This window comes from Talpa europaea (assembly GCF_964194135.1).
Source record: "Talpa europaea genome assembly, chromosome: 6".
NCBI lineage: Eukaryota > Metazoa > Chordata > Mammalia > Eulipotyphla > Talpidae > Talpa > Talpa europaea.
In genome coordinates, this window is record NC_140072.1 from 21,474,560 (window position 1) to 21,501,832 (window position 27,273).

Sequence of the window (27,273 nt, forward strand, 5' to 3'; positions counted from 1 at the left end):
GCTTTGTGGGGTGTGTGTGTCTCAGTCTCCCCATCAACAGAATGGGATTAACATCTACCTTACGTAGTTATGAAAATTAAACAAGAAAACTTAGGGAAAGCATGTAGGGCAGTGGCTGTCACAGAAGTATTCAGAAAATGTCAATTTCCTGTGCATCCCTGCTAGTAAACACTCCATAGCCCCACAGGGTCTGATGACCCCTCCCTCCTCAGCCCATTCCTATCCCAGTTATGGCATTTGAGATCATAAAAATTCTCTCTCTTCTCCTCTCCAAGACAGGCTGTCTCAGTTGCCCAGAATTCGGAAGCTTCCCTCCCAGGGCCGCGCAGGCCCCTGTTGCCAAGGTCAGGGGAGGAGGGCTGCGGCCTCGGCCTGCGCTGCGCAGCGGGGAGGTGACCGGGCAGCCGGCGGGGGCGGGCGCAGTAAATCCAAGGGTGGAGAAAAGAGAAGACGAAGGACGCGCGTTCCCGGGCTCGTGACCGCTGGCTGCGCCGGGAATCCGCGCCCGGCAGCCTTGGAGAGATGGCCAGCGGCGGGGACCGGCGCGCGGTGGGCACCCTCCACCTGCTGCTGCTATTGGCCACCTTGTCCCCTGCGATCCTGGGCGCCGTAGCCTGGACCGAGGAGAAGGTGAGGGGCTGTTACTGCGTGATCGTACCTGGGCAGCTGCTGCAGGGTGCGGGGACCCCGGGCGGGGCGAGCCCCACCTAGGCGAGCCTGACGCGGGACTGCGCCGCGGCCCCTGGCCCTGGCAACTGTGCCTTTACCGGGCGTCCCAGGACTCGCGGCTCTGCGTCCTCGCCTGGGTGCCTCGATGGCCGCGGGGCTGCTTTTGGAGACGCCACGGGGCTGGGTGATGTCACCGGCCTCTCCCCACCTCGGCTCGGGTCTGATGCGGGTCCTGATGCGCGCAGAAGTGTGCTTCGCCCGCGGCTACCGAGCCGGGAGGTGAGGTCGCCTCATCCAGTCTCTGCCCACTCGGGACCCCCAAGGCCAGCGGTCTGGGCGCTCCCCCGCCGCGCCGGAGCCAGGCGAGCCTGGGGGTGTGCCAGCCGCTCCCCACCGCTGCATCCCAGGAAGCCCCAGGGACGGTGAAGTTTCCATGCAGCCGCTGGACAGACATATGCTAGTGATTGTCTGTTTTAGATTTTTAAGTGGAGAAGCTCTGAACGAAGGAATTTTAACTAGAGACCCGCTTGATTTTAAAATATTTTTTTCCTAAAAGAGTAAAATGCAATGGTCAGTGAAAACGCACTTAGTTGTAGGTGGTGATTTGGTGCAAGGAACAGAGGATACAAGTGATTTGCAACGTCCCTTTGTGTGAAATAAATAGGTTCACAATTATTTTCCTTTCTTCTGTATCCTTGTGAAGAGATGACATTGCTAGGGACTTATGCAAATGTTAAGATAGTGAAATAAAATGGCATGCTTTTAAAGATAATAAGTAAAGCAGTAAAGGAATGGATGTGACTTTGAAAGTGCTAATCAACAGATCTCTTCAGGGCTTACAGTATGCCTGTATTCACTCACATATTTGAAATGCAGGGCACAGTGGTGAAGGCAAGAGTCTGGGGTGGCCCAAGCGCCCTCTCTCACACAGCCACAAATGTATGTGCACCAATAATTGCCCACTTCAGCTCTCTGGGTTGCGATTAATAGCCTCACCTTTCAGGGCCCACAACATGCTCCCTCTTACACATGGAGACCACCAGCCACAGGGAACCTGGTTGAGAGGAGGAAAGTCCACTCAAGAATGACTTCATTGTTAAATAAAAATGCCACTGCCCATAGGGCTTCAGTAGGAATAACATCCATTGAGGAACTCTGTTACTCTTTAGTTACATTGTCTCTTTCCTCACATCACTGTAGGTACCTTCTTGATCAGAAAATGGGAAGGAAACCTTAAGTACCTAAATATGCAGGCACAACAAATGTGTCTTTATGCTACATCTAAATGGATGGGGCTGTTTGAAATGTCTTTTAAAGTAAAAGTCTCCTTTACATGTCTTCTCAGAAGCTTCTAATCACTTCTTTTGGTAAAGCTAGATGCTTTCAAATGGTTTTTGTGAAGGAAGCAAAAGGCAAAATCAGCTATGACAATTCCTGATTTCTGGACGCCTCCCCGCTTATTTTTCAGGTTTTCATATAAAGTCTCCAGGGTGGCCAGTACAGTTTGCAGCCTGGGAAATGAATTTGTTCACACTGAGAGACATGCCTCCCTGTCTACATGGCATTTAGCTATTTTAATCAGGTGAGGTGTGGCCTTGGTACACTGGTCTGCCCACAGGTGAGGTGTGGTGAAGAAAGCATTGATTTTGAAATCCGCTTTCTTTGCTTTGAAGTAAAGGTGTGTCTCTCCCAGAGGCATCTGATAGGCAAAACCCCCAGTTCAACCCTTATTTATGGTTGTGCTGGAAAATTGCTTACTTGAAACCTCTAAACAATTTTCCCATAGAAGCAACATTGCAATTGCTGGACTCAAAGCTGGGCCCACAGGTGTATCTGCAAGGGCGTCTACCTAACAGGTATTTTATATGGAACCATCTCCCTTGATCTCACAGTGGCCTCTGGAGAAGGAAAGTTGGCTGCAGTTACACCAAGGAATTGAAGAGTCCTTTCCTTTCCACCTCCCCATCTTTTGAGGTGGATGAGTCCCACCTGACAGTTCAGGCCACAGTGCTTAGGAAGTGAATACTGTGGGGTGTGTGGGGAGAATTGGGGGCCAGAGATAGAGCTCACTTGCCCCTTTTTGGGTCAGGGTGGACCCTAAATGGAATTCCAAAATAAGTAGATAGCTTTTGGAAACTATATTCCTTCCCTCATCCCTCCTTTCCCTGGCCTTCCTTATAACATAAAGGTCATTCTGGGATTGATTCATTTTCCAAAGTTACTTCTCCTGACTCCTGCTCCCTCTCCTTGATCCCCAATTCTATTCCTTTTGTGGAAACACATCTCTTCAGTACAACCTGGTCAACTAACTGTTTCAAGGTATATTGCTAAATCAGTCCTTCTTCAGATATGAATGACTGCTGCCCGTTAAAAGGGCTTCCTAGGGGGCCTCCCCGGTGGCACAGCAGTTGAGCGCTGGGTTGCAAAGCTGCCCGCAGCCTCTGCAGCGCCGGTTCGATCCCCGGCTGCTCCCCGGCCACCGGAGGAGGGTCCCACATGGCGCGCAGACCTCTCCTGCCGCCCGCTGCTCCCCTCAGCAGTGTACTTCGGTCCTTCTGCCTGTTCTGTTCCCCGCTCTGGCTCTGGTGAATTTTCTCACCCTCCCGCGCTTCTGACTGTACCCGGTGCTTGTATAAATAAATGAATCTTTTTTAAAAAAAAGGGCTTCCTAGGTATTTTAAAAGGAGGCTATTAGCTCCAGTGCATTGAAGAGCACAGATTTTATTGAAGTCTCCCAATTATGCAGTTAACATGTACTCATTTTAGAAAACCAGAAAAATACAGAGAAGTGTCCTCAAAAGACAAGTTTTTTCATTTATAATCCCACATTCAGAGATTATTGCTGTTAACCATTTTCATGTTTTTATTTCTAGTCTTGTTCTCTCTCTCTCTCTTTCCATATATACATATACATATAGACACATACATACATCTCTTTTTTTTTTTTGCAGAGATGATATTTATACCTGTGTCATGGGTTTTTATGTGAATTGCGTGAACTGTACATGTAAAGCACTTAGTGCAGTGGTTGGCATATAGTAAATGCTCAATAAAGTTAATTGTTTTTAAAATAAACACGCACAAATATTTCATATAAATATTTCATATATGTGCTGCATACATATCTTGCTATGTCTCTTAATACTTTAGAATTAGTATTTCTCTGAGCCAATAAAACTTACTTAAAAATATCAGTTGATGATTATAAATCATCATCATCCCATAATTTAACTATTCTTTAATTTTCAGATATTTAGGTTATTTCTAATCTTTCTCTATCATAAAGCTGGAACCTAATATATTTTCATTGGTAGAGTTTTCCTTTATTATCACAAAGGTGAAAGAGAAAAATTCAAGTCATAGTGGAGGTGAAAGGGCAGATGCTTTGAACAGAGGAACCCCAAACCAGAGAGTTGGCCTTACCTAGGAGTCCTCCAAGGTCAGCTCTGGCAAACTGTTTTACCTCTTTCCAACATGTCACATTCTTCTGGTTCTGGAGTCACATGTATTCTAAAAGTCCTTAGTGTTTCCCTTCTCCATGGTTCTAAAAGTCCTTAGCTCTTCTTTTGGAAGCAGCAATGGAGATGCCACAAAGCAGGGCCAGGAAGGTCAGTGGAAGGTAGGCCAAATTTTGATAGGGAAAGAAAGACAAAATGTGCCATTTTGGAACTTCTACTATCTGGAAAGTAAATACTAGACCAATCATTTTTCAGACAAGGAAGCATTTCCATGTCACGGCTAAAAAGTAAGGGAGCAGGAATTGGGGCTTAACTTTTTGTGCTGAAGCACTGCACTATTTTGCTTTTTGGTAGAGGGCTGATAGCATAGATAAAGTTAAAAAAACTTTATCTCATTAATTCCCAACCTTTCCACAATTGCAATAGTGCTATCAGTGGCATCCGACACACACAAGTTCCGTCAATGCTGGCAACATTGAATTTGCAGGTAGACAGGTGTTAATTGAGCACTGTCTGGGAGGCACTCACATGGGGTGGGAACTGGAATGGAACTGGCTGTGCTTCTGTAATGATCTCCTTTTAAATCAATGGTCTGGGACCTCAAGTCTCCTGCAAGCTGGGCTGGCTCTACAAATTATGTAATTAAAACCCTCTTTGGCCTGGCACCCTGTGATTAGCCTAGAGGAGATGCTTCAGGATATCGGTTCACACTTTATAAAAAGAAAGATTCTTGTCACCCAAAGCAGACTTATTGTCCTTTCTGCCTGGTTGAAAAAGACAAGGCAGGGGCTGTAAAAGAGACTTGTTCTTCTGAGAATGTCTGTACCGATAGAAATTCATCTAAGTGCCTGTTAACTATTTTAAACCTAGAAAAATTGGGGGTTTGCCTTTAACAGTGGGCTCACTACAGTTTTGCCTCATTTACCTTCCACACGCCCAGGTCATGCTTTCTTTCCAGGTGTCTCTTACTCCTTCCTCTCATCTCCACAGAGTTTTATATTTATTGAGTTCTGAGAGTAAGGCTCTATAAAAATCGAATGGATGCCATTTAGGTTGGAGAGGTCAAATGCTTTTCCATCCAGTGCTTTAATGAATAGAAAGGTATAAGTAATTAATTGAGTGTGGTTGTTTCCCTTTCTCTATCCTTTACTGACTAGAAAGCTTTTATCTCTGTGATTTCACTGGGGTTCTGTACCCCCAGGGAAACAGAGAGTTCATGGCTCCAGGAGCTTGAGAAACAACACATCTGAGTCTCTAATTGGGACCATCAACTGGCCTAACTGCTGGACTTACCCTTCATTCATCCATCAAGCAATTTTTGGAGTTGTCAGCTATATTTTTTCCACAATATTTGTTATAGCTGCAGATACTAGAGGCTTATTTATTTTGTTCCTGCTTTCTTTTTAATTTCTCAAGAATTCTTTCAAGCTTCCACAAGTCATCTGTTTAAACACAAGCTTAATTTCTTTTCAGAGTGGACGTGAAGTGAAATGTCCTTGGGACTAAGTAGGCTCTGGGAAAGAATAATTAGCATTAAATGGAACAGTAAATAGAGCCACTGGTGAAATGCCTTTGGCACAACAGTTGATTATGGCAGTGACTATCCCAGTTAATCCACTTGTAAATCACATACAGGACAAAGCCCACGATGTGGAATCACTGAATTTCCTGGTTCTTTGTCCTGGTTCTTTGTGACGGTAGCTCCCTATCTCCCCCATCTTTATAATTGCTAGTGCCATCAACTGACTTGGTCTTTATGATGGCCAAAATGCCCACTTTACTTTATTGTTATGGAAACATAGTCTTAGTGCACGTAGCTGTAGAAAGATAGTACATCTGTCGATTCCTTACTAGATGAATTCACCCAGAGTTTATTGAGAGCTTAACGTGAGTTGGGCACTGCGTGGCTCTGGGTAGAGAGTGGAAAATAAAAGAGAGAGAGGGCTTGTCCTCCTGGAGCTGACATGCTGTATGCAGGAATGAGAGCTTCCACACGCTAGCCAAGGAAGTGGCCTCAAATGCAAGGCAAAGAGTTGAAGACAAAGAGCCTGAAATGTGCAGGAGTTTGCCAGGGAAAGCTGAAGGGAAAAGCCTTCAGGTGGAAGGCACTGCAATGCCAAGGCCCCAAGTGGGTGGAGCCTCACTCTGCTTTAGGGCCCTGGAAGGGTGGGTGCGGGCAAAACTGAATCATGGGGAGCTGGGCTGGTGGCTCTTCATGGGGTTTGTTAGGTAGCAGGAGAGGCCAGGCAGGCTCCTGTTGACCAGGTTAGGTAACATTAACCCTGTAAGCCTTCTGACTTCTTGCCTCCATTTTCTGCTTTTCCCATCTCACACTTTTGTTGTTCTGTCATTTAGTTTCTACATTCTTCTCAAAGTGCTGTTTGGGAGTTAACATAAGGACTTAGGTCCTGAAATTTAAAGTCTACAGTAATAAATTTGTTAAGGATATGTATTTTAAAATTTATCACGAGGGCCTCCCTGGTGGCTCAAGGGGTTGGGACACAGCCTATGAAGCTGTCCGCAGCCACTGCTGCATGAGTTCGATCCCCAGCCAGGGAGCTAACCCACATGGTGCAGCAGACCTCTCCTGACACGCCCGCTGCTTCCCTCAGCAGTGTATTTCAGTCGATCTGCCTGTTCTGTTCCCCACTGTGTCTCTGGTGGATCCTCTCACCCCCCGCAACTCTGGCCTGTACCCCAGTTCTTGTATGTATGGGTAAATGAATATTTAAAAAATAAAAAATAAATAAAATGTATCACCAGTAAACAAGTAAATCTTAAGATGTACAGGTACTGCATCAACATCCGGGAGCCCACTGCAAGCACGTTGGTGACGCAGAAAGGAGTAGAACTAGCCAGCGTCTGGAGATCCATGGAACTGGGATCTTTTTATGGGTTTATTGTAACTCTCCCATGACAGTGGGAAAATCAGCTCATTTCTGTGAACCTCAGTTTCCACTGACATAAAGCAAGGAGGTTGGACTAGGTAATTTCTTCTAGCGCTAAATTCTATCCCTCTTTAGAGTTTGACTGAAGGTAAGAGAACTAAAAATTATTGAGTGTTTACTATGACATTTTGCATATATTGCTCACCTTATAGTTACCTTAAGAATTAGGTGTTATCACCTTCATCTTACAGATGACGAAACTGACCTTTAATGAGGTTGAGTAACCTCGCCAGTTACGGTAAGTGGTAGGAAACTGAGTTGAGAGATTGCTGAGATCTGCCTGAATCTGTGGCCCATGCTCTTTGAGAGTGACACAGCATATCAAAGTGCAGATAAGTAATTAGGCATAGAGCATCCCCTAATTCCACAGTTTCCTAGTAGCCACATGGAGTGTTTCACCGGAGTGAAAATAACTGTGATTTACTCAGACATACTCAACTAACACTGATCCTGAAAAGGGCTGTAAACAAAACAAACCTCCTCCAATTTCTGTTTTGCTTACCAAAGAAATTAATATCCTTATGTTACAGTCATCATTTCCCTTAGGGTGGAATCAGTGGGTGAACCACTCACTTCCCTATAGGGAGGAGTAACCTTTACTCTTCATTGCCTGATAAACATGTAAGAGTGAATAATCCATCATTACTTGTGTCATAAGAAAACACAGCATGGAGGAAGTAATATTCAAAATACAAATTTGAATGTTATGTTTATTAGCTGGTTAAATTACATAAGTGTACCTAAGAATGTGAACATTAGTAGAAAAAACAATTATGCTAAAAATAAAAACGCATTGTTTTGTTGGCTATAGTTTTGGATTTTCTTAAGAACAGGAGATCAACAATTGGTAATTTTAAATCTTAACTTTATAGAATTGTACCAGAAATCACTAAAAGTTACATAAGTAATAATGTTAAAGATTAATTCTCAGGGCCTCCCTTGGTGGCGCAGCGGTTGTGGGCTGGGAAGCTGCCCACAGCCTCTGCAGTGCCGGTTCGATCCCCGGCCACCAGTGAGGGTCCCACATGGGATGACAGACCTCTCCTGCCGTGCCCGCTGCTCCCCTCAGCAGTGTATTTCTTTGTCAGTCTGCCTGTTCTGTTCCCTGCTCTGGCTCTGGTGAATTCTCTCACCCTCCCGCGCCTCTGACTGTACCCAGTGCTTGTATAAAATAAATCATTAAAAAAAAAGATTAATTCTCAAATTCAAAGCATTATGATAATTTTGTTTTTAAAATAAGCTGCTAAAACAATTAATTTAATTTTTTAGATGTTAAGGGGCCAATTCTAAAGTTTGAGTAGTTTTATTTGCTTTGCATGACACAAGAGCTGGCCCTTTATTTTGAGGTTCAATGCAAATATTTTCAATTGCAAATGTCTCAAGAAATGTTGTAACTGTATTATAAAATGATAGCCAGTTCAGTAATTTTATTTAATCCTCAGAATTATCACCAACCAGCCATTTTGAATTCGTCATCTCTTCGGCAAGTCGCAGAAGGCACCAGCATTTCTGAAATGTGGCAAAATGACTTAAGGCCCCTGCTGATAGAACGGTATCCTGGATCCCCTGGAAGCTTTGCTGCTCGCCAGGTGAGAGCACAGCACACAGACCTAAAGGTTATCAGATGTCTCTGTCTTCACATGGGAGATAATGGTATGCCTGAAGTTCTGAGTTGTCTAAAAGTGAGATCTGTCATCTCATCTTCTTATTCACTCAAATAGGCAACTAAAAAAGTTATACAATTGTGAGTAAATGTCTATACTGGATTAAGAAATACACATTAATCCAAATAAATGTAATCTCTGGCGTTCACTATCACACTGGACACTAAGTTCCCAACTCTTTTTTTTTTTTAAAGATTTATTTATTTATACAAGAACTGGGGTATAGGCCAGAGGTGTGGAGGGTGAGAGGATTCACCAGAGACAGAGTGGGGAGCAGAACAGGCAACATGAATGAAATATCCTGCTGAGGGGAGTGGTGGACCAGACAGGAGAGGTCTGTTACACCATGTGGGTTGCTCCCTGGCCTGCCAGGGATTGAATTCCTGCTGCAGTGCCTGCAGATAGCTTCGTAGTGCTGTACTTAATCCCTTGTGCCACCAGGGAGGTCCTCTAAAGAGATTTATTTATTTTTTAAATAAATAAATTTTTTTTTTATAGAGGCATGTTTTATTTATTTATTTGTTTGTTTGTTTGTTTTGTTTATACATGCACTGGGTACAGTCAGAAGCGCGGGAGGGTGAGAGAATCCACCAGAGCCAGAGCGGGGAACAGAGCAGGCAGAAGGACCGAAGTACACTGCTGAGGGGAGCAGCGGGCGGCAGGAGAGTTCTGAGTGCCATGCGGGACCCTCCTCCGGTGGCCGGGGAGCAGCCAGGGATCGAACCGGCGCCGCAGAGGCCGCGGGCAGCTTCGCAACCCAGCGCTCAACCGCTGCGCCACCGGGGAGGCCCAATAAATAAATTTTTTAAAAGATTTATTTATTTATACAAGAACCGGGGTACAGGCCAGATGTGTGGGAGGGCGAGAGGATCCACCAGAGACAGAGCGGGGAACAGAACAGGCAGACTGACGAAATACACTGCTGAGGGGAGCAGCGGGTGAGACAGGAAAGGTCTGCTGCGCCATGTGGGACCCTCGCCGGCTGGCCCGGATAGAACCCACACTGCAAAGGCTGTGGACAGCTTCACAGCGTGGCGCTCAACCGCCTGAGCCACGAGGGGAGGCCCTACATAACTTTATAAAGTTATACACATAGTAGTGATGAGTCCAGAATGGAGACCAAGTCTGCAAGTCTGCAGACCAAGAATGCAAGTCTGGAGACCAAGAATGCAAGTTTGCATTCTCCATCCTATCACTGGAGAGCAGTGGCTGCCTGGAACCTGTTCTGTATATTTGTTCTCAATGAGTCTATAGGCTCATCTCCCAAGCGCATGCTTAAAAGAAACTCAGGGTACTTACTGGGGCTTTCCAAAATCCTCAGATTCTCATCATAAAACACCTAGGTCTATAATGCTCACTCAACTCAACTCAACCTTTTTCAGTTCCTCCTACCTTTTGCTCAGAAAGTCATATAGACCCAGAAAGATATATGCATACTTCAGACATGAGGTTCTTTGCCTGCAGGCTCTAGAAGTCCATAAACACATCAAATGTTACGATTGTGATCTTTATTTAGCTTCAACAGAATATATAACATAAATAATATGCATAGTATTGTGATTTTAAAAATATGTATTTATTTAAAAATGTTACTCATCCACAATAGCTTGCTCCATGTAAGTATATGGGTTGGAGGCAATAGGAAATTTATTGATGGTATTGTGGAATGAGTCAGGGACGGCTGCTGGGCTACCTGGATCTGGTCTTGATGACATAGTAGGAATCCTGGTTCAGAATGGTTGTGTCAGAAATCTCACTTCAGAGATTAAATTTTATGATTTTTTTGAGACGAGAATCACCAATCATTTTTAGAGAGCTGTCACCTAAATGGTAGAAGGCAAAGGGGTTTGGCTTTTAAAGATGAGGTAGATGGCGCTGAGTGATCATGAGGGGACTGCACTGATGGTCTTCATTTGACTGGGGCAAGTACCTTGCACGCAGAACTAAATTCAAACAAGAATGGTGGGCAGGTTTTTTTTTTTTTTCTACCAAGGCCCCTTTGAGCACTTGATGTTTCATAGTTTACAAGTTATAAATTTTAAATATAGGGCCTCCCTGGTGGCGCAAGTGGTTGAGTACTGCACTATGAAGCGGTCTGTAGCCTCTGCAGCCAGGTTTGATCCCCAGCCAGTCAGAGAGCAACCCACATGGTGAGGCAGACCTCTCCTGTCTAGCCCGCTGCTCCCCTCAGCAGTGTACTTTGGTCAATCTGCCTGTTCTGTTCCCTGCTCTGTCTCTGGTGAATCCTCTCAGCCCCTGCATCTCTGGCCTGTACCCCAGCTCTGTATGCATAAATAAATAAATCTTTTTAAAAAATTATAAATATAGATTATAGGTTATGAACTTTAAAGTTAGAAAAGACCCTCAAATTCCAAAATAATGAGGACTTGATATCAAATTGGTTAGTGAATTAACTTGCAGTTGACAATAAAGATGTGCATTTCTAGGACTCCCGTTCAAGGACTGATATTGGGAACAATATCTCATCACCTGCATTTTTGTTGTCTTTAATCCATGAGCTTAACATTGCCTGTTAGATTTTTACAATATTTTAATTTAAGGAGATATTTTAATTTCAGGAGAGATTTTATTTTTATTGTTTTTTTTAATATTTTATTTCATATAATTTTTACATCATTTTTCATTTTTGCTCAATGTATGCATTTTCATTTTGGTTATATTCCCCATACAATTGCACCCCCCCCTTATTTTGACCCTAATCCTTTCAGGAGAGATTTTAATGTAAAATTTGGAGTTTGAAATTTTGGGGTATGACTATGATTTCTAGCTGAGGCAGAATGAAAATGAATTTAAAAATTAGGATGATAAGGTATTACTAAGAAGCAATTAATGGGCCTCCCTGGTGGTGAAGGGGGTTGAGTACTGCACTATGAGGCAGTCTGCAGCCTCTGTAGCATGAGTTCAATCCCTGGCAGGCCAGGGAGCTACCCACGTGGTATAGCAGACCTCTCCTGACTCTCCCGCTGCTCCCTTCAGCAGTATACTTTGGTCAATCTGCCTGTTCTGTTCCCCACTCTGTGTCTGGTGAAGCCTCTCACCCCCACATTTCTGGCCTGTGCCCCAGCTCTTGTATGCATGGATGCATAAATCTTTAAACAAACAAACAAAAAAAGCAATTACTCTCCATTTCTTTTGGTTTTTCTCCCTTTCCCATTTAAAAAAATGTATAGGGCCCCCCTGGTGGTGCAGGCAGTTTAGTGCTGTGCTGTGAAGCTGTCCGCAGCCTCTTCAGCATGGGTTCGATCCCAGCCGACTGGCGAGAATCCCACATGGCTAGGCAGACCTCTCCTGTCTCGCCCGCTGCTTCCCTCAGCAGTGTATTTCATCAGTCTGCCTGTTCTGTCCCCCGCTCTGTCTCTGGTGAATCCTCTCACCCTCCTGTGCATCTGGCCTCTACCCCGGTTTTTGTATAAATAAATAAATCTTTTAAAAAAAATGTATAGTAATCCAAAACACAGTGTGTTCTGGATTGCATTTTAGCATACCACCTGGGCCTCAGCCTTTTTTGCTACCCAGTGTTAGGGCAGCGCAGCTGCTTTAGACACCCCTCCAGAGTTAGCACTCCCTGCTTAAAGGCATTCTAGTGAGAAGAGCAGCGGTTTTTGGCACTTAGTCTAGAGCATTATACAGGGAAGTTGCAGACTGAGTCTGTAAGCCAAAAGCACAACAGCAACGAATATTGGTGACCTAATTAGATTGTGCAGCCAATTTGATTGTTTATAAAGAAATTAGTTGCTAAGATAAATAAAAATATTTATTCTGAAAAAAATCATTACCTCAAGGAGAACTTTCTGGAGCATTTGTTGATGATTTTGTGGATTTTAGCATCAACAGAGATATCAGAAATTATGGCCAAGACCTGTTTAGTATTTAAGACACAAGTTTGTGTGTGAGACATCAACTGAGCCAAACTAACATATATAAATATATATATATTTAAACTCAATTCATGGGGTAAGCATTCAAGCTGTTATTGGTGTTGAAGACTTTTATGGAGTAGTTCATCATCTGGATACCAGATGTTCTGGAATATATGTGGTTTTTTTTTCAGATGACCCCTTTTATGAAGAAAATAAATTTCCCCAAAGTTTGGGGATAGATTTTCTTCATATTCTGAGGAAAGCTTATTTTGGAAACATGGTGATATCGTCCCATTGAAATTACAAATATTCTGTGTCATATATTAATATATTAATATTATGATAATGTCAAAAAAGTTAGAAACACTTCCTTTTATTATAGGAAAAGACAACTGGTAGATGTACTAAAAGGCAAGTTACTGGTATACTCGCTATTGTTTATTTGGGGACTGTTTATTTATTTGGCATTGCATTTGCAGGATTAACTGTAGAATGCTGTCCTTCTTGGATTTAGTTCTGCTCTTCCAAAGGCCTTTCCTAAGGTTTTTCTAAGGCCTTTGCCTACGTGCTGTGTCACATCAGCCAAAGCAGACCACACAAGTCTTGGCTGGGCTAGAATGTTGTGTATTTCCTTGGGGGAAAAGATCTCCCAATCATTTCCAGTTATTATAAGTTATTTTTCACCTCAAGGTCCATTCCACTGGATATTAATTGTGGAACAAATCACCAATTATAATTATGGTTAGTTTATTGTATGAATTAAAAAAAAACATTTTCAAGGTAACTTACAAAGATGTACATAATATTTCAAAACCAAGTAAGTGGAATATGGTCAGAAAAATGAGATAATGGAAGACTAAAAATAGGAGAGGGCATATGAGACAGAATGAACTCACCCATAACTTCTCACACCACAAATTCTAAATTTGAAAAGAAGATACCTCTAACCCTGGAAAGAGGTGTTTCTTTTCCATCTACTGCATTTTTCCTACTATGTTGCTCTTAAGTCCCACAATGATCAGGAGAGGTGGGAAAATAGATTCTTTCTTATTCTTACCAGCACTTGCATTGGGTCTGGGCCTAGCTTGAATGTAGAGTGAAAACTACTTGATTGTCATATAGTTCAAAGTTGCTTATTGATTTTTAGAATAGGCAGGACACCCAACTATCCTCCAACCACCTCCTTGTTAGGGATTTCTCCCTATGTTATCCTTAACAGACCAGCATGAGTATATTTTGTCAGACTTCATGATGTTAACGAAGTATTTGCTGGACTTGGGGCACATGCTAAATCCCGGGGACAAAAAGACCTACCATTTGCAGTTCTAGCCCCCCAAAATCTTAGAGTGCTAGTTGAGACATGTAGGATCCTAATATGCCTCAAACATGCCTCCTAGAAATATTAAAAATGAACTTTAGCACCTACTGAACTGGATCTCTATTGTCTGACATGTAGAATGTCAAATACATATTATTGAGTGAGACAAGCAAGGGGTAGAATAATCTGTAAAGTAGGATTCTAGTCCTATAAAAATATACACTGCTCTGCCAAACATATGTGTTCATGTGTAAGTGCATTGAGAAGTACAGGGAGAAGGGGAAATATGTGTATTAGACTATTAATGTTGTTAATATTAACACTTGGTCAGGATTGATTGGCAAGGGGAAGCTTATAGGGGAGGCAGAGAATTCATATTTTCTTAAACATCCTTGCTATTAATATAATAACCATATGTTACATTTTTAACTTTAAAAACTATTGCATAAAAATTTTAAAAATTGTTAATAAATGAAAACTGTGTCTAGACCTGACGTGTTATATTTTGTTTTGATCAGCACATCATGCAGAGAATTCAGAGACTTCAAGCTGACTGGGTCTTGGAAGTAGACACCTTCTTGAGCTGGACACCCTATGGGTACCGGTCTTTCTCCAATATCATCAGTACCCTCAATCCCACTGCTAAGCGCCACCTGGTCCTCGCCTGTCATTATGACTCCAAGTATTTTCCCCATTGGGAAAACAGGGTGTTTGTGGGAGCCATAGACTCAGCTGTGCCATGTGCAATGATGTTGGAACTTGCCCGGGCCTTAGACAAGAAACTTCTCTCTTTGAAGGTATCTGTTTCCCTCTAATAGCTTCTTGAGATAAAACATGTTAGCAATAACTCAGAGGAACTCTAGAATCCTTGGGTGGTGGACAGTGAGGAGGTCATTTAGAAATGCAGGTTTTGGGTACATTTTGTTCTTTGTTGCAAAATAAGATGAGGTTGGATAAATATTAGTTGGAAGACTACATTCCTTAAAATATTAACCTTGAGAAATTAATGTGATAGTGAATTCATAGTTGGCACCTGGTTTCTCAATTGCAAATTCACATTAAATTACAGGCAGCATTTCTTCATGGAGAAATGAAAAGCGGAAGGATGGTACAGGCATACGTAGGAGAACTGTGTCTATTGCTTCCTGTTTATAGAGCCACAAAATAACACAACCTTCTAATCTGAGAGATGGTGGCTCCTGTGGTGGGGGAAGGGAGTTGCTGCAAAGTTGCTCTGAAGCAGAGAGTGGGTAATTCAAACACATCAAGATGAAAAGCATGAAGCAGAAATGCATTATTGTCATTATCTGTGAATCTCGGCTCAATTTTATGAAGCATAGCCATCTTTTGTTATGTTCTCAGCTCAAAATACTCTGGGACTCTCAGATGTTATTTCAGCCTCTGTGTTCTTAAGGGTATATTGGAAAAAAGTGCTAAGCTAGATGAAGACATTTTGTTCAGATATCACTCATAACCAAGTAAACACAATAAAGCCAAAACAAAAAACTTTGTTTGCAGGCAGCAAATGCCTTTTTTCTTCCCTCAAAGCTTTATGTAGGGGCCAGCCTTTGATACAATGGGGGTAAAGAAGTAAAAGTTTTATCTTGTAATGAAAGTAATAGAGATATTTGCTTCTATTTTTGTTGGATATGCTGAACTTGAAGAAAGCAAGAATTGTTTACAACCTCTCAGTATCCTTTCCACTGTTTTTTCATTTTGTTTTGCTTTATGAACCTTCTATAAAGTCTTTGTCCCATGTTCTATCCTGCATTTTTTTTTTAAGATTTATTTATCCATGCATACAGTAACTGGGGTACAGGCCAGAGGTGTGGGAAGTGAGAGGATTCACTAGAGACAGAGCAGGGAACAGAACAGGCAGACTGACTGAAATATACTGCTGAGGGGAGCAGCGGGCGAGTCAGGAGAGGTCTGCTGCACCACGTGGGTTGCTCCTTGGCTGGCCAGGGATCGAACTTGTGCTGCAGTGGCTGTGGATAACTTCATAGATTGCGTCTCAACCCTTTGCACCACCAGGGAGGCCCTGTTGTTTCCTGCTTTTAACTAGCATCCTTACCTACAAGTTCAGTCAGAGAGTTCAGAAGCTGATATAAAAGTTAAATTTTTCATATTTTCATTTCTTTTATAAGGACATGAAATGATATATGGCTTAAAGACATAGTCTGTGTGGAGGGTATGTTTTCTCTTGGTGAGATTCTTTATCTTTCTCCATGTAGCTCATACTTGCTTTGGGGGGAAGCAGAAATAGAAAGGGATGAAAAGGTTGTTAGGTGGAGATCCCCATTAAAAAAATAAAATAAGTACACATATGTCTTAAGTAGCTCTTCTAAGACAATTAGGGAAAAATACTGGTTCTGAATAAAACTTTTGAGAGAATAAGACGTATTCTTCCGTTAGAACTTTAAATTTGCATGAAGGATTTATTTTAAGTTCTTCGACTGTCATGGATTAGGAGAGTAGTGGTGGAAAAGACTAGATAGTAGAAGATGTAATTGTCCCAGCTCCTTGCATCCCTCCTAGCTCCAGCAGTAAGATTACATACACATTCACATCTTTTGTCTCTAGCTTTGTTGTGTTCTCTCACTGGAACAGGTTGTACTTCCTCATTCCTTGACTTTGGTCTTGGGTATTTGACTTATCTTGGCCAATGGGATGCTTTTAGATGTGACACAAGCAGAGGCTGGAAATGTGCTTGTGCAAGTGGGCTTGATCTCTCACCTTTGTCATTGCTAAAGGCAAGGCGATGGGACTTCTTCCTGGGACCAGGAAGAGGATAAAAGACAGGTCTCTAATCGGTATTTTTGTACCTTATTGTTTAATATGGATGAACCCAAAGGGTGACCAGATATTTGAGTCTCAAGCATGAAAGCAAGCAATCAAAACAAATGGAAAATGAATTCAGAAAAACTACAGTACAAGGAAGTACTCAGAGTACTTAAAGTACAAGAAGGTGACTTAGAGTACACTATTAAATCTCTTCAGGGGGCCTCCCTCGGGGCACAGGCAATTGAGTGCTGCACTGTGAAGCTGTCCACAGTCTCTGCAGTGTAGGTTTGATCGTGGGGAGAAACCCATATGGAGCAGCAGACCTCTCCTGTCTCACCTGCTGCTTCCCTCAGCAGTGTATTTCATCATTCTTCCTGTTCTGTTCCCCACTCTGTCTCTGGTGAATTCTCTCACTCTCCTGCACGTCTGGCCTGTACCCCGGTTCTTGTATAAATAAATAAATATATCTTAAAAAAAAATCTCTTTAGAGGGCCCCCCTGGTGGCTCAAGGGATTAAGCAGAGCACTATGAATCTATCTGCAGCCACTGCAGCAGGAGTTCAATCCCCGGCCGGCCAGGGAGCAACCTACATAGTGCAGCACCCTCTCCTGTCTCACCTGCTCCTCCCCTGAGCAGGGTATTTCATTCAATTTGCCTGTTCTGCTCCCCACTCTGTCTCTGGTGAATCCTCTCACCCTCCGCACCTCTGGCCTGTACCCCAGTTCTTGTATGCATAAAAATAAATAAATCTTTAAAAAAAATCTCTTCAGAGAGAGGAGGACAGGTTACATCCATACATCCATAATAAAGAATGGAAGCATCTGATTAAGTTGGGCCCAATGGGAGCACATGCTCTGGGGACTCGAGAGAGGCTGAGAGAGTGAAGGATTGTGTGTTTTTCTGCAGTAGCTTCAGTGGCTTGAATTCAGGCACAAGACAGGCAGAGTTGGACTTCTGTTTCTGCCATGTCAGTTTGACCAAGGTAAAGGCAGGTGTGGAGTTGAGCATGCATGCAAAAGAGTGATGAGAATGACTGATCTGTCATTTAAGCTGAATATGGAGTGAAGTGAAGACCTGATGGGTTTGAAGGACTGTGAAAAAGTGAATGATTCAATCGACTAGGGATTCCTTCTGGGGTTAGAGTACCAGAAGGACTAATCTGAAATGTGAGAGTTGTAAGACGGTGGAAGGTATAAAGTGGATCACAATCCTACTTACCCTTCCAAGTGCTGCACTAATACTGTCACTTCCAAAACATCTTCCTCGCCACCCAAGCATTCTGTCTCTATTCTATCCAGTCTCTAAAGGAGTTTTACATTGCCTTTGTGATCCTTGGCACATTTTGTTGTGCTCATGTATTTATATTTCCCTAACCCAACTAAAATATAGGTTCTTTCAAGGGAATGGCTGTAATTATTATTCTTTTTGTCCCGGCTGCATTCCTAAGGCAGAATCTTGAACTTAGACCCAATAAAAATCTGCTGACTTAAATGAGTGGACATGCAAAAAAGACTTGCTTTTCTTTCAGGTTGGATTTCCTGGGAGACACACTCTGACTGGAGTTTAGCAACTAAGTCATTCCTTAGGGTGTGACTTTGGCTCAACACCTGTGCCAGGGAGGGGAGACATGGATTAATCAGAGGAAGAGCTGAACTGCACTACAGATTCAATATCAACCTCAGTGCACTCCTGGGGGGCTCTGGAGGTGGAATGGCCCTGTAGAGAGAGCCCTCAGGAGCTGCTTAGACTGATCTTTGGATATAGGACCTTACTCCCACTCATTGGCTGAGACAAATCCTAAAGGGACTAACAGCTGAAGGCCTTCAGCTGACAGGTTTCTCTCCTGAAGCCAAAACAGTACGTCCTCTGAGAACACACTGGGAGGTGTCTGCCAGAGCAGGCTAATCATTTCAGGGTTCTCTCTGGAGTTGGAAAAAAAAAATAAGACTTCTGTTTTCAGAAGCAGTGCAAGAAGATGAGGTTTATATGTGTGAACTATGGGAGGGGTGACAGTTTTTGGAGGAAGTGGTGCAAAATAAATGTTGGCATATTTTCCCTTGCTCTAGTAGCTTTCTGTTCTTAATGGTATCTCTACCTTTTTTCCCAGTGAGTAGGAAAGCCTGTTGTTTTTTTTAATCCTTGCAGAATTTTAACTTTCTCTTTACTGTGTTTGTTACCAGAATATTTCAGACTCCAAGCCAGATCTCTCACTCCAGCTCATTTTCTTTGATGGGGAAGAGGCATTTCTTCACTGGTCTTATAGTGACTCTCTGTATGGGTCTAAGCACCTAGCTTCGAAGATGGCATCGACCCCACACCCACCTGGAGCGAGAGACACCACCCAGCTGCATGGCATGGTGAGTTCGTGTAATCTCTCTGGTGCTTTAACTTACAGGCTCTGCTGCTTCACCGGAAGCCACAGTTACACCAGTCACTGACCAAAAAATGCTATAGTATCCTTGGAGCAGAGTGTTTATAATAGAACATTCCTTGGCAGGCATTGGATTTTTGAGGAATCCCAGAGCTAAAAAGAATGATTCTGGGTTAGAAGTTATGTTTGAGCTTAATTAAAATGATGTTAAAAAAATGACATTAAGGAAACATCAGATTCGGTTCAGTCCAATAGGAGTATATTGCCTCAATACTGTCTAGAGGTCGAGAGAAAAATATCCCTTGTTTGAAGTCTCCATAAAATACAAGGATGCTGGGGTCTTGGAAGGTGTAGAAAGTGTGGGACATAGTATAGGGAGGGTAGTGAAGAATTTCCTTGGGGGACTCTTAATTGTGTCTGTGATATTTTAATGTATCAGTTTTCAGGTGGTGTTTTTGACATGGGTTTGGAGATGCTTTGATGCTGCTTAAAACCCTGCTCTTCTTACCAATGAGTGCTACACAAGGTCTCATTTTCAGCCTTATTCCTGTCCCACGGCCCATGCCTAGTCTTTCACCCCACTCTTGAATTCCCTCCCTACTTTGACTCTCTTCTCATACTTGGCTTCTACTCAGCCCTCAAGTCCTTACTAGCCCCAGCTGGGAACCTCATACTACCTCTGTATCTCCACCCAGCCTGCATCTCCCTCTCTGAATAGATAGCCTATTCCTAACCTCCTTCCCCCATCTCTGTCCTTTGCCCTATCAACGACCTTCACCTTATGAGTCCAATTTGCTGTATTAAATATCCTCTATGACTCTAACACATCTGATATGGACATTTTCTCCATCTTATTGTCCACTTGTAGCTCTTAATGGGGTCAGAGGAATATGGTTAGCACCTCAGTCAGCCTTTTTTTGTGTCCAAGTGGCTGTGAAACTTTCGAAGAGGAGAGACCTGTGGATCAGTAGGAGGGACACATTTATTAAACAGTCCAAATATATGAATCCATAGTGATAATTAAGGCTCTTAGTAGCTTATCCAACCTTTGAATATAATCCTATTTTAAACAAGCCTTTTTCTTCCAATGAATATATTTAATCATTATTAATGAGTTAGATACTATATACCTAAAATCTGCAAATATTTATTATGTGTCAAGGTCTATGCTAGATATTTACCCACACATTATCTCACTTGTATAAATGAGGAGTTTTTAATCTGGGGGATAGTCTTCAAGGAGTCCTCAGGCCTCCTGGTTATTTTACAGCTCAAACAATTAAGAAACACTGGTTCAATCATAGAGGCTTATAACCAGAAGAGACTTTTAGAGATTAGAAAGTTTGAATTCCTCATTTGATAGAAAATGAAGTGGAAATGCAGAGATATACGATTATGTATCTCCTAGTGAAAACATTTTTTCTTATTAACTGCTTTGAGGAATAGTTACTATCCAAGTACTCACCTATATGCAGTTGAATCACTATTGACTAAGGAAAATGGTTAATTAGAATGGAATAAAAGATCAGATAGGCTTGGATTCCTGTCTGGAAAATATAGCAAATTTACGCTTTAAAAAAAACAACTATGAAATATTTGTCAAACTAGCTTCTTCCTATGTTATCCTTAATGATATCCATTTGGACCTATCATTTGCTATTTATCCACACTGTGTAAGCAAGTTTTAAAAAGTTCTCTAAAAATAGTTATCTTATCATGTTATTAAACTGTTGTTCATTTATACAACTGCTCATATTATTCTCAATTATTAAAATGCAGTTAATTTTGACTGATTTTTTTTTTTTCATAGGTGAGTATGAAAGGTGTTTTGGTAACAGTGGTTAAAACGATATTCTTTCTCCTTTAGGATTTATTGGTTTTATTAGATTTAATTGGAGCTTCAAATCCAACATTTCCCAATTTTTTCCCAAACTCTGCCAGATGGTTTCAAAGACTTCAAGCAATTGGTAAGCACCACTATTAATAAACAGTCAAACCTGGCTTCTTCTTTTTTTTTTTTTTTTTTTTTTTTTTTTTTTTAATAGAGGCATGCTTTATTTATTTGTTTTGCTGGTTTGTTTGTTTGTTTTTTTGTTTACACATGCACTGGGTACAGTCAGAAGCGCGGGAGGGTGAGAGAATTCACCAGAGCCAGAGCGGGGAGCAGAGCAGGCAGAAGGACCGAAGTACACTGCTGAGGGGAGCAGCGGGCGGCAGGAGAGGTCTGCACGCCATGTGGGACCCTCCTCTGGTGGCCGGGGAGCAGCCGGGGATCGAACCGGCGCCGCAGAGGCCGCGCGCAGTTTCGCAACCCAGCGCTCAACCGCTGCGCCACCGGGGAGGCCCAAACCTGGCTTCTTCTTACTGACAAACACTGCATTGAAAACTTTAAATTTACTATTTCAGTGTATAATTTAATTATATGATATACTTTTTTTTTTTAATTTTCTAGAGGCATGTCTTATTTATTTATTATTTGTTTGTTTGTTTTGGTTTATACATGCACTGGGTACAGTCAGAAGCGCGGGAGGGTGAGAGAATTCACCAGAGCCAGAGCGGGGAGCAGAGCAGGCAGAAGGACCGAAGTACACTGCTGAGGGGAGCAGCGGGCGGCAGGAGAGGTCTGCGTGCCATGTGGGACCCTCCTCTGGTGGCCGGGGAGCAGCCGGGGATCGAACCGGCTGCAGAGGCTGCAGGCAGCTTCGCAACCCAGCGCTCAACCGCTGCGCCACCGGGGAGGCCCTATATGATATACTTTTATGGCTTTTTTTCTTACTTTGTTGGTTAGTTTATATTCCTATTTTTAGTATATGTGCTGCCGAAGCAAACACAGTTAGTTTATATTCCTATTCATCTCTTTTACTAGGCTTACATTGTTTTTCTACATGAAATCACATTTTGAAATGGAAACATAAAATATTGCTTTTCATATTTGCATATCCTTAGAAATTATTTGAAAATATTTTCTCAGAGCCTTGTTTGAAGCATTTGGAATGCATCTCTGGGAAAAATTTGCTCAGTAAAACATACTAGCTGATGATGAATGTTATGTCCTTAAAATGATAACAAAAATATTCTTTAATTTTTCCTTTTCCAGCTCTGTTTTTGTCATCTATTTTCTGACTTATCCAGACATTATTTTTCTTTAAATCTAGTCCAATCTCTGTTTATCTTCAAGTGAGTAAGAGATTGGATATAAAATCTTCCAAGAGTCATTTAAGAGATGGTTTAGAGTCAAATAAGTGAGGGTAGACTAGGCCAGGCCAAGTCAGATTAGGCAAAGAAACAGGTATCTTTGACTTAAGAGAGAGACTTGGGCTTAGAGAAGGAAATGTGAATATTTTCTTCTCTTTATGATTCGATTCCCCTACACCTACACCTCCAGCACATACATGCACATACATACACACACACCCAGAAAAACCAGTGAACATCAGGGAGAGATAGATCTTTATTATAGAATCCAGGCTGGAAGAACTGTTTTTGAGGTAAGAACTTTAGACTAGGAATTCCTTATCGGCCACATAAATTTCTTGTAGCAGGACAGAATTGTATTCTTTCTAAGTAGTAGGAAAAGTATTGCCCTCTCAACTCATGCTTTTGCCATGCATTCAGAATTTGCTAACATCCAGATCTAGAATATTATGAGAGAAATTTTTACCTGGACCTCACATGCTTATTTTTGGCAAACTTCAATTCCTAGTTTGAAAGATTGCTATCATGACATTATTACCGTAAGGTTCTTGGGCTGCTTTCCTCTAGTATGTTTTCTTTCCTTTAATGGTGGTCTCAGGAAGTTGGGTTTGGCCTTCTTTCAAGGATTTTGTGCACTTTTCTTATTTCCTCCATCAGAATGAATTTATAATGGTAACTTATACCTTAATGCAATTTTAGCCCTTTGTATGCACCTCCCGGTGGTATTTAGACTTCAAACTACATCTCTAATTGTACAAGGAAAAGTTATATCCTAAGGTAAATGTTCCTAATATCTTATTACTTGTGCATGCTTACCACTTTACATTTCCCCTTTAAATTTAGCAAAAAAACCCAAAAATCCTAAAACAAAAACAACTTTCCTGGGAAGCTTCAAATTTCTTACATTCTTCTTGTGTTCTCTTGTAACATCTTGTGTTTGCTCTCTTTCTCTTTTTTAAAGATTTATTTATTTATTCATACAAGTACTGGGGTGTAAGTCAGAGGTGTGTGTAGGAGATTCACCAGAGAGAAAGTGGGGAGCAGAACAGGCAGATGTACTGAAATACACTGCTGAGAGAAGCAGCAGGTGAGGCTGGAGAGGTCTGCTAAGCCATGTGGGTTGCTCCCTGGCCAGGGATTGAACTGGTACTGCAATGGCTAGCTATAGCTTGATAGCACTGTCTTTAACCCCTGCACCACCAGGGAGGCCCTCTTGTGTTCTCTTGAACATCCTGTATCTTGTAACCATGTAATATAGGACATCATATTTTATGGACCATGTAACTCTTGAGTTCTATGTTACAAGATGACAAAAATATGGACTATAGATCAAAGGTTCTTAAACTGGAGCACCATCAGAATCACATTAAGGAGTTGTTACAACACAGATTCCACCCCCAGAGTTTCTGCTTCAGTAGTCTGAGGAGGGGCCAGATATTTTGCATTTCTAACAAGTTGCACGTGATGCTGATGTTACTCCTTAGAGACCTCACCTTGGCAATAATGATATCCCTTTCCAGAGAATGACTGCTCAGGGTACTTTATTCTGTTGGAGTATTCGCCTTTCAAATTCTCATGTCTCTCCACGCATTCTTCATGCAGGATCCTAGGTGTATAAGCACACCTGTGCTTGTCCTCCATTTTCCTCTGACTTTCTCATTCTCCATCTCTTCATTAATGTATTGAGTTTTACCCCTAAGGAGGGTCTCACCTGTAAAGTAAGAGTCATGCATAATTCTATTCTCCTTAGAACTACTCCAAAATGTACACACCCAAGTTCAACTCAGGTATTTATTGTCATGGGTGTGACTGTGCTTCCTATTACATAATGTTTTAGAAATGATGGCCACATACATGTGCTAAGATTTCACTCTGGGTGTATTCTGAACATTGATCAGATAAAAATAAATATTCATCTGCTGTCTGTCACCTGCAGAATATGAACTCCATGAATTAGGTTTGCTCAAAAATCACTCTTGGGAGTCACAGTATTTCCAGAATTATGGTAATGGAGGTGTGATTCAGGATGACCATATTCCATTTTTACGAAAAGGTAATGTGTGTGTGTGTGTGTGTGCATGAGCGCATGAGCTCATGGATATATGTATGCATGCCCATATACATTTTTTGCCTATTATATTTATGTGCTACATGTAGATTTGCAATAATCTAAAGCATGAAGAAATGCTATATTTAATTAATTGATTAATTAAATAGCCAACAATAATATCATGCCTTCTATTTTTTTTGTGAAAGCCATTCCAAATTCTTGACAATGACTTTATAATTTTTCTTACACTTTATATCCATAAAAAAAGCTTATATTACCACTGACATTCCACTTTTCCTTTAATAAAGTTAGACTATCTCCCATCTAAGTACTAACCAGACCCAACCCTGCTTAGCTTCTGATATCAGGTGTGTTCAGGATGGTATGACCATAGATATATAGAATTAGATTGTGTTCTTATACTTTATGTATTATAGTGTTTTCTGGTTAATGAAGATGCAAGATATTTGATATTGAGATGGTGGAAATCTAAATCAACCCAAAGACTTTTGCAGTAGCCTCCTAATTGCTTTTAGGTTTTGCTTTTGCTTCTCTATTCCTTACCAGCCGTAAGAGTCCATTTTGAAAATGTAACTTAAATTATGTTTCTTCTCTGACTTAAAGCTCTGGTAGCTTGCCATCATGTAGAATAAGTTTTTATCTGATTTACAAAGGCCTCCATTTTTCCAGTCATTTTCTGACTCTGTTCCCCCTCTCCAAGATCACTCCCTACCCCTCATTCAGATTATTATTATTTTTTAAAGATTTATTTATTTATTTACACAAGCATTGGGTATAGTCAGAAGCGCAGGAGAGTGAGAGAATTCACCAGAGCCAGAGCGGGGAACAGAACAGGCAGTCCGACAAAATACACTGCTGAGAGGAGCAGCGGGTAGCAGGGGAGGTCTGCGTGCCATGTGGGACCCTTGCCAGCGGCCGGGGATCGAACAGGTACTGCAGAGGCTGCGGGCAGCTTCGTAGCCCAGCGCTCAACCGCTGTGCCACCAGGGGAGGCCCTCATTCAGATTATTGCTCTGATCCAGTCACATAGTCCTCATTCCTGTTACTCAATCAGGAACAGCACACTGTTGCTCATTTGCTAAATTGCTCATTTGCACTTGCTTATACTCCTGCCCAGAATGCTTATCTTCTGATTTCTGCACCATTTGCTTTTCCCTTTGTTGCATGTCTCTATATTTAATTGTTAGTTTCCAAATAGGCCATGCTGTCTTCCCTTCCACCTCTAGTCCCTTACCTTGTGTATTATTCTCTATAAACCTTATCATTTTCTGAACTTATTTTTTATATATTTGTTTTCTTGCCTCTTTCTCTACTGGAATGTAAGTTCCATGTCGACAGGGCTTTGATTTATTCTGATGAAATTTGCAGTCCTAGAATAGGGACTGGCACATGGTGGGCCCTTTGTAATTACTTAGTAAATTAATATTTGTTTAATGAATCAATGATTTTGGAGTACAAGGGAAGACACAAAGTAACATAATACACAAAGATGAATTATTGACTGGCTTTATATGGTACAGAACTCTCACTCAGACTTTTGCTTGAAAAATGACAATTTTTCATGGGAAATATGCATTTTATTGCAAATTGGTTCTTTCTTATAGGTGTTCCAGTTTTACATCTGATATCATATCCTTTTCCTGAAGTCTGGCATACCATGGATGACAATGAAGAAAATTTGGATGAAGCAACCATTGACAACCTAAACAAAATCATACAAGTCTTTGTGTTAGAGTATCTTCATTTATAATATTCTGGTTTTGCTTACGGTACCTGCATCTAGTATTGCTTTCAGAAACCAAAGTGCCATTTCAAATAATCTGACTGCAGAAAAATGCTGTGTGGAAACATCTATCCTATAGAATCAATCTGCAGGTTCTAAATTGATCATTAATTTTTATCTAGAGATTAAAGAAAGGTAAATATTTAGGAAAACAGAAAATAAATATCTTTTCAAAAATTCTCTGGATAAGAAATTATGAAACCAAATCAGATTCAGATATTTAGTATTATGGTCTAAACAGTACTTAAATATGATGGTGATGTGCAATGTGTAGTTTTAGCTTTAATTTTTTTTTGTACTTGGGAATCTATTACATGTAATAAAGAAATGTAAGATGAAAACTCTTAAATTTCTTTGAGAAATAATTGTAGTGTTTATTTCATGGAAAATAAATCAGAATTGAATGCCAAAACATGAATTACTTTTTTATATGTAAATGAAGAATTGTACAGTTCATAGTTTAATTTTTGTAGCTTTATCAATGTAGCATTTTCATTGTAAAATAATAACAAAAATGGGAAATTGATTAAAAATGATAATCCCATTATATTAACAAAATCTTTCATAAAACTCCTTTTATTCTTTAGATTTTCCTCATATATTTTCAATGCAGATTAAAAAAAAAGTCGTTATAATCAAACTGTACCTATATATTTTCTGCCTTTTCGTGGCTAAATTATATAATTACCAGTCATTTATTTACTTTTTTGGTCTTGAGTTAAGATAAGGACAGTAAAAGATTGTTGAATGTGACTCCACAGTGTTAGAGTAACACAGCGGTGGTAGCACAGTAGATATTTTTGCATAGTAAGTGATCTCATGTTCAAGTTTGGTTGCTTTCTTATAGCATATTTATTTCAGGAGATTCATGGAAACAAAACTGTTTAGCTTGGGAACATAGGAACTCATGGAGTTTTCTTTAGCAAGAAAACTATGTACATATACAATCTTGATCAATTAATTAAGAAACCAGTCTTTTTTAAAAAAATCTTCTTTAAGATTTATTTATTTATGCATACAAGAATGGGGGTACAGGCCAGAGGTACGGGGGGTGAGAGGATTCATGAGAGACAGAGTGGGGAATGGAACAGGCAGACTGAAAAACACTGCTGAGGGGAGCAGGGTGTAAGC

General features: G+C 41.3%; 1 protein-coding gene across 1 annotated transcript; it reads left to right on the plus strand.

Moving 5' to 3' along the window:
* Positions 1 to 435: 435 nt before the first annotated feature.
* QPCT (glutaminyl-peptide cyclotransferase) lies at positions 436 to 26,109 on the plus strand (the record flags this gene model as incomplete). Its single annotated transcript, XM_084235736.1, has 7 exons — positions 436 to 630; positions 8,518 to 8,664; positions 14,457 to 14,735; positions 18,903 to 19,079; positions 20,961 to 21,060; positions 24,225 to 24,341; positions 25,964 to 26,109. The coding sequence occupies exons 1-7, from the start codon at positions 523 to 525 to the stop codon at positions 26,107 to 26,109; spliced, it is 1,074 nt and encodes a 357-aa protein (XP_084091862.1). The 5' UTR covers positions 436 to 522.
* Between the last annotated feature and the right edge of the window lie 1,164 nt (positions 26,110 to 27,273).